General features: G+C 37.0%; 1 protein-coding gene across 2 annotated transcripts; it reads left to right on the top strand.

Annotated features, from left to right (window-relative positions):
* The first annotated feature begins 2,234 nt into the window (after window positions 1-2,234).
* ERMN (ermin) lies at window positions 2,235-6,795 on the top strand. Of its 2 annotated transcripts, none has more exons than XM_059927147.1 (3): window positions 2,235-2,499; window positions 3,148-3,240; window positions 6,113-6,795. In XM_059927147.1, the coding sequence occupies exons 1-3, from the start codon at window positions 2,259-2,261 to the stop codon at window positions 6,622-6,624; spliced, it is 846 nt and encodes a 281-aa protein (XP_059783130.1). In that variant the 5' UTR covers window positions 2,235-2,258; the 3' UTR covers window positions 6,625-6,795. The 2 variants fall into 2 exon arrangements, with proteins under 2 accessions (XP_059783130.1, XP_059783129.1); XM_059927146.1 differs by having other exon boundaries at window positions 2,259-2,499; window positions 3,208-3,240.
* The last annotated feature ends 1,637 nt before the right edge of the window (window positions 6,796-8,432 follow it).

The raw sequence follows: 8,432 nt of genomic DNA, 5'->3' as shown, positions 1-8,432 counted from the left end.
CCTCTAACTGGCCTCTTCTGTTCCACCCCCAGCACACACCTTTCTCTTTTGTCTTTAGCTGGAGATGATATTTACGGGAGTGGCTTAGGCCATCTTAGGGAGTTACTAGGTTTCCCTGAGTCACTTCCATATATATTATACATGAGGCATATTTGTTAAGTTAATTAGACAAGGAGGCCATTGGACTAATGTGGTTCTAGTGCCTGGTGGCCTACATAAGCAAACCAAAATAAAAGCCTATATATTCCTCACGCTTACAAAATCAAAATGCTAAGGACAACCAATCACAAACAGCCAACTAGGTTTTAAGCTGTAGTCAATCAATAATTTCCTTACTTTGCTTCTGCCTTTTCTCTATAAAAGTCTCCCCGTTTCCTGTCCCCTATAAGGCTCCTAGCCACTTCCGGTTTAACATTATCCAGTTAGAATTGCTCAAAAAACACCTCTTAAAATTTTTAATATGCCTCAAATTACTTTTTAACAACATATTAATAAACATCTGTTCCCTTTTCTCTTGTTAATCTATCTTTTATTACAGGGATCTCAGACAAGAACTCAGAAGAAGGTAGAGGGAAAGTTAATTTTCCTCCTGTGCAGAAACAAACAAATAATCAGTGTGTTGGGTAGAGAAGAGTCAGTGATGACAAGGGAGAGAATTCTAGGATCATAGAGATATCCTCCAAGTATATGGGGAAAGGGGATGAGAGCAGAGTGCCTTGTATTTGTCGGCCCTGATATAGACCCTAATGCATTCAGCCCTCGACACAGTTTTAAAGGTGATAAATATGCAATTACTCTCAAACCTCTATTCTTCTTCCCTTTAGGAAAGATCTTAAATGTATTCTCTAGGGAGTAACATCTATTCATTTATTCAACAGTAATTTTTTTTTCTCTATCCAGTACCTACTTATTTCAAGGCAGATGCTACATGCTGGGGACACATGTAAGTAAGTTAACCATGGTCCCTGCCCAGATAAGGCTTGGATTCTAGTTGATGAGAGACATTATGTACATAATTGTGCAATTACTTATTTAATCACAACTGTGAAGAGCACTCTGAAGGACAAAGATAATGTGTAACAAGAGTCCCATCCTAATCCTGTGGGTCAGGGAAAGTGTCTTTAAAGAAATGGTATTTCAGAGGAGCTGGTTAGGCCAGGGGTTTGGCCTTGAGGAAGAGAAGGGCGTTCCAAACTGAGGGAGCAGCATGGGCAAAGGCTCTGGCATCATTTTGCACTGATTGAGATTCAACAAAGAAAAAGAATTAATGTCTTACTTTAAGAAGGAAGGAATGGTAGGTGGCAGATGTTTTATATAATCACCTGTTTCCCCCAAAGGCAGACAGTGTTGGTGCCTTATAATTTTACCAGCACCATGAAACCACAGTAGGGAATATTGAAAATAATTCTGATTGTAGGAAGGGAAGATTTCATGGAGGCAATTACACTAGGGTTTTACAGGATGGTTTGAGCTACAATAGACATGAATAAACTAGAGGATAAGAAGCTATAGACCAAATAAATCACTGAAATGTAAAATTTTTGGTATTAGCAAGACGGCAGAATTTATGCTTGTATTTTCTTAGATCTACTTCTCTGGGCTCCCGAAAGCATACCATGGAATCTGCTGCCAGAGCCACTTACAATAAAGTTGTCCTGTTTACAGGTTTTTGATAAGCTGTTTTTATTCTTTAATAAATAAGAAACGAAGCCATTGTCCTTTACAAAATAGCTGAGGTTGTACTTGAACAAAATCTGTTTGGAAATGTTAAGCTGGTTACACAGAACTAATATGCCTCAAGGTGGTCATTCTCTCTGGATTAAAGCTGTGGAACAATTGTGGCTCCTGTTACAAGGAAAATGACAAAGGGCCATTATGAAAAGGGACAAAAATCTCTGTTCCCAGAGGGGGACTGACAAGCTGAAAGTCCCCCTGTACATGCCAACACAAAAGGCTGATTGCCTCGGATTGTTTGTTTATGTAAATCAAAAGGCTGCCATTAATTCTGCAAGTGGGACTGCAGAGCAACAAAGAAGGTGGTGATTGGCCAGATTTTTGCTCATGGGTTGGTGGCAAATCTGACAAATTCTATTACTTTTGTGCTATGCTCTGTCTGCACACCTTCAGGAAAAGAAGCTTGTTATTATGCACTAAAGGAAATCATTTGTGTCCTTAGAGTAAGAGCTGGATTTGAAGGCAAGAGAACTTATCAAGGATCTTCCCCAAAGCTCTCTCCAAGTCGGACTCAACTGTACATCATGACAGACGTTCCAGTGACATTCAGTCAGGTTGAGTGTAATGGGGATACACCCCCTGAAAACGGTCAACAAAAAATCACTAAAATCACGGAAGAAGCCAGTGATATGGGTGGCACCCCACCATACTGCAGGGTAGAATCTAGTCTTGAAGAGGAACCCACGGAAGGAAATCAGGAGAAAAGTGCAAAATTACAAGAGAACATACTGCTGAACTCGTCCATGGATGAGAAGATTCTAAAAGGTAAAGCATTTTCCTTTTCTATAATTTGCTTGATTTGATTTGTAAACTCACTCAGGAATCTTTGGATGAACTGTTATGACAGGAATAAGCTGCACATCCTCCCACCCTTGCCCCTGCCCAAATGCAGTCCCTTATCCTACGGGGGCTGCAGAGCATAAGGACTAAACCTCTGCCCTGGGTCAAATCCAGGCTCATTTATTTGAGAGCTCTGTGACCCTAGACAACTTTCTTGGCTTCCCGAAGCCTTGGTTTTCTCATTAGAAGAAGGCAGAATAATAGTTCTGATATTTGTACAGTTGTTGTGAAAATTACTGTTGGTTAAATGTTAACTACTGTTATTTATTGTTATATGGACAGCACCATTATTATTCAGTCAGAATGAATTCATAAATTCAACTTCTCTTTCTAAATCTACCTGAAAGTGTCTGAATTCATGGTACAACTTATATAGACATTAAAGGAGAGGTTATCGTTATGCTTATAAATAAAAGGAATCAGTGAAGAAATGAGTTTGAAGAGTGAAATAGTTATTTTTAGTGACCACAAAAATCACAGACATCTACCTTGTTAGAGTCTTAATTGGTAATTTATTTATCTTAGACTACTTAATTGTTAAAATATTAATCTTGTGGGGTTTTTTCCTCTCAGAAAAACCAGAAGAGAATCTCTATATTGTTCATAAGGCTATCACAGATCTTTCTCTCCAAGAAACAAGTGTTGATGAAATGACATTCAGAGAAGGTAAGAGGAACTTCCATTTTGTACACAGAAATTGTTTGATGGAATGTGGAAGACAGTTTTTGCATGGGATGTTACGTGAGTGTGGTATTGAAAAAGCAATCCAGATAATGCTTTCAAAAACTCAAAGCTGCTATAGGCAGATAAGGGATTCTGGATTTATCTGTGGGTTCCACCTTAGAAAGCATTACACACTCTTCAAGACTGAGACTGCATGGATTGGTATAACTGATTAGCACGCTTCGACCTGACGATATGATATCTGCGTCTTAATAAGTTAGTCTACTAAATAAACCTTTCCTTTCGATTAAGTGTCTTCAAATCTGTGTCAGGCGCCTTGCAAGATGTAAACGTTTCAAAAATGGGTTTATCTTAAAAGTTTACCGTTGGCATACTGTTTAAAATAAACTTATAAATTTATTTGATCTATAGGAAAATTCTAGGCCTCTGTTGTAAGCACAAAATGGTTACCTAATTCTTGTCAAAGAAATCTTCCAGGTGATGAAGTTCATTTTAATTGTGTTCTTTCAGAAAAATGGGAGAAGAAAAAGAATATTGATTTTTAAATGACTATATTACTTTTCAAATAAACTCAAGAGTCTGAGACACAAAATCTTGTAGACTTCTAAGGAGACACCTACATTCAAACAATTTCAAAATAAAGTGGAAGATAAAAATCTATCAATTAATCATTCATATCCTCTCTTGCAGCCATAAACATCTTATCTCAAAATTGAAGTCAGCTTGGTAGACCTAAGTGATTTAGCTTAGTTAGGACCTTAACAAGTAAAACATTGAAGAGATTATTGGTTGAAATATTAGAACATCACACAAAATAGTAGATGCCTAGGAGGACAAGGTTGTTGGCAGTTTCCTGGGTTTGTCCCCTTTGCCTGGACCCCTCTCAGACTGTCTGCTGACTACATATGGTGGTCCACTGTGTAGTCACTCAAAGAAGAATGTAGTAAGCAACAGTCATTGTCAAGCTCTTACATTATCACAGATAATTTATAAGACCTAGACCCCATGAAATGGACTAAATAACCTCTCACCCTAACCCTTCTACTGCCAATGAGCAAGCAAATTCTGAGAGGCAGGGATCTCAACCTTTCAACTAGAGCCCCTTTCAAATTTCTCATCAGAAAGTCACTGGAGACAATAGTTTTCTATGATCTTTCATTTCCTTTAAATAAAGAATAAAAGCAGTCTGGATTTTTAAAGTGGATGATCTCAGGGTGAATTTTTCCCTGCATGAATCCCTTTGTGTTCGGTGGAACATGTTCTTCCTGTAGGGTTAGAAGGACACATTTGGGTGTCTTTTATTTTCACAATGGCAAACAGCTATAAAGTCCCCAAAGAGAATACTCCTGAGTTGAAAAATAGGAAGATGTTAAAAATACTTAGAAAGAATTATAATTTAAAGTCAAGAAGTAATTTCATGCATGACAACTCCATGCCCAAGTCACGAATACGAGCAAAAAGATCAGTTTCTTTGGTTCTTATGGAAAAGAAGAAAACAAAACAAAGCTTAAAATTATAGCAAACATTCTAATACATATTTATTTATGATGTAAAGAACACTGACTGGATGCCAGTGGCCTGATAGGAGCTGTGCACAGCTAATGAGGAGTGATGAACCACCTCCAATTCTATCTCTTTGTGTAAGTTTACAATCTGATTCCTATAGTTGGGAAAACAAAACAAAAAGAGAATGAAAAACCTCTGATGGAAATGGACTTGTCAGCATCTTTCAGTGAAAATAGGAAATTGTGGAGGAGAAGGGCAAAGAGGAACAGTGCCTCTCGCTTTATATAAAGACTGTTATGGTGTTGAAAGGGAATAGTGAACACAGCCCTGAGTCATGTGCACCGCAGCCTGAAGCTTCCCACAGAAGTCCTTCAGGGCTGAAAGCTCTGAGAACAACCTCTACTCTCTTATTATTAATTCATTTTCTCATGCTCAATAAATATTATTGAGGATATGCTGATAGGATGTGTTTGAAAAGTGAAATTTGCAATGAATTAAATGAGCCTCTTAAAAGTCACTGCATGGTACCAAACAACTTAAGTTAATTAGTTGTCGGTTAAGGACATGTCTAAAATAATAGGCTAACCTAACACTATGTAGATATGACCTCCACATGATTTTTAAATCTTGACTCACTAGAAATCAGTGGCAGATCTTAGGCTATATAATGTGTCCTTTGGTGGACTTGACGCCTCCATTAGCCCAGCACGTGACTCTTGGCCATCTGTGGTTCCCTGCTCCTCCTCCGTACCCGGTACTTTAGGACATGAGAACTCTGAGAAGCATGGTGGTAAACACTGAATTTGCTACTCTGAGTGTGACCAGTCACTGGCAGTCATTATTTCATTATTTTTACTGTTGGAAGAAAGCCTTTTTTCTAATTTTCCTTGAGGAGTGTGTGTGTGTGTGTGTGTGTGTGTGTGTGTGTGTGTGTGTGTGTAGGAGCTAGGTCCAAATATTTTTTAATATATTCACATATCCACTCATGACAGGCTAGACAGGATTTTTAAAAGTGTGTCTCAGGGAATACCAGTATCACTAGATACAGTAGTCCACAACAAAATTGTTCCATAGTCAAATGAGGTTGGGTTGCTGGATGCTAATATTCATTAGTATTTTAAAGGCTTGGATAAATTCTGAAGAGGCTTACTTAATTGTGTTTAATGCAGTGTTTTCCAAGCTAATTTGATGGTGTAGCCTGTTTTATTGTGTAAAACATATTAATAACCCACAAAACAATATCCCATAAAATGTTTGGTGGAAAACGATTGTCCAGAAATATAGTCTGGAGAATCTGTGGTATTTTGAAATCTCTACACATATCAATTACCAATTGATTTTGCTATAGGACATCAGTGGGAGAAGATTCCTTCGAGCAGCAGTAACCAAGAACTAAGTAGACAAAAGGAAAGGATTGCTCAACAACCTTTAGGAGAGAGAGAAGATGAGGATCTGAAGAACAAAACTCAACATCAGGCAATGGAAAGTGAATGGTTAGGATTTCGGAAACCTAGCCAAGTTGATGTGTTACATTCTAAGCAAGAGGTTTGGGATGAAGAAATTAATAATGATGATGATGATGATTGCAAAGATGATGAAGATGAAGTTCGAGTGATAGAATTTAAGAAAAAAAATGAAGAGGGTTCTCAGTTAAAAGAGGAAGGCGATGTAAGTGAGGACTCCCCACTGAGCAGCCCCAGTTCCCAACCTGTCACACCTGATGAGCAGTCAACCTTCGGGAAGAAGGGTGATATTTCCAGAAATGCTTATTCAAGATACAATACGATATCCTATCGGAAAATCAGAAAGGGGAACACCAAGCAAAGAATTGATGAATTCGAGTCTATGATGCATTTATAAACTAACTGGAACTGAGAAGTTCTCATGCCCACTAAAGCAAAAGCTAATTCTATTTTCCTGAGATGCATCTTTGTATGCCTTGAGTCATCCCCTATAAAGAAGTGGAAACTTAATCTCTGTTTCACTATAGAATAATGTGGAAATAACCCTAGGCAAAACTCAGTCCGGTAACCTCAAATCAAAAAGCTTTAGATTCATTCTTGGATATTTGCTTTTTAAATCCTCACTAATTTAGCCTGTGTGCTAAGCACTAAACAGTTTGACTTTAAAAGTAGCAATGCTGGGAAATGTAGTCATCAAATGAAAGAGGACTATTTGAAATGAAATGTATTTCTTTTGGTGTCTTTCTTCCTGTACACTGAGGGTGATAGAAAGTCTGGTATCAAATCTCTCTTTCTTTAAAACGTGGTTTTATAGACTCTGGCAATAAACTTTCCAAAATACTTTGCCTTTCCTATTATCTTCAGATTTTAAGTTGTTTTTCTTGGCATCTACAGAGTGAAATTCTGTATAGGCTGCCTTCCTAGGTGTTACCATTCACTGAATTTTCTCACTAGAGGGGCTGAGCAATTGTCAGTCAGGAAAATTCTGTTTACTAAATGTTGGCTTTATGTTCTCAAGATGAATTAAATCCATTGTGAGATTGCCGCAGGGAGGGGCTGGAAGATTGGTGGGCAATTGACTAAAGAGTTATATCAGATAGATTATTTCTGAGACTGAAAATAAAATCTTGTCTAGCACAGTTAATGTCATTAAACATGAAAATGACAGCTTTAGCACAATTTTAAGAAAATACCCCTCTCTATTACTACACTTTCTCCTATTAAGAGTATCTCAGAATAATTTTCTTTCCTTAGAAACCTGAGACAACTCTAGTCATAACTGTACTAGTTACTATGAAAATGGAAATAATTATCTTAGAATATTTTCAAAGTAGAGTGTGAGCATGTATTTTTAGTGAGAAAGCTCTGATGGTTGTTGGGAATATATAATTTACTGGACCTCAGCCCAAATCAAGATGCTTAAAATTGTGCTTGTGAAGCTTCACTCAAACCAATGTGTCAAATAATGTATTGAATATTTATGAAAAGGGAGAGTCTATATTTATATTCTTAGATAGTTCCATAATTTTTCATTTCATGCTTCTATATATATTACCCTGAGCTTTCTGTCACCATAGATAAAGACATTTCTTTTGGCCCTAGAAATAAAAAGACAATTCCTTATTGTCTGAATGTAATACAGTCTTCATTGTACTATTCAACCCTTTGTTTATTTATTTTTCACTTTGTGAAAAACCCTGGGTTAGCCCTTCTCAGATTATTGCTTATTTATGTGTAACAAATCCCACACATTCTAAAGGCACTTTCTTTAATTCTTTATCATATAATATGTTTCCATGGTATCATATACTATTATTTAGTGTTTATGAGACTCAATTTTGAATTTTTTCCTTTTATTCTTTCAAACAGATACTTCACAACCTGACCATATAAAAGTCTGTCACGCTTAATCTATAGAATCTATGCATTTCATTCTCGACAATGCAAGTTTTCAGAATAAAGACAGGGAAATCAGTCTTTTATTGACAAATTTAGGTAGAAGATTGATGCACTAGGACAATTACCTGTTCATTTAAAGCCTCTAAATCTTTTCACTTGGGCAAGCTATTTTCTTTTTGGATTACTGGTGACCCCTACTATTTTCTACTTAACTTCAAAGCACAGTATTATGTTATCCATCATGGAACAGGACCATATTCTTAACCTACCATCAACAGAGCCTGTATTTTGAATTATTCCAGCAGA

Source organism: Balaenoptera ricei, chromosome 7 (genome assembly GCF_028023285.1).
Source record: "Balaenoptera ricei isolate mBalRic1 chromosome 7, mBalRic1.hap2, whole genome shotgun sequence".
Classification (NCBI taxonomy): Eukaryota; Metazoa; Chordata; class Mammalia; order Artiodactyla; family Balaenopteridae; genus Balaenoptera; species Balaenoptera ricei.
Note: the sequence above shows the minus strand (reverse complement) of the source record. Positions and strands in the feature narration are given on the sequence as shown.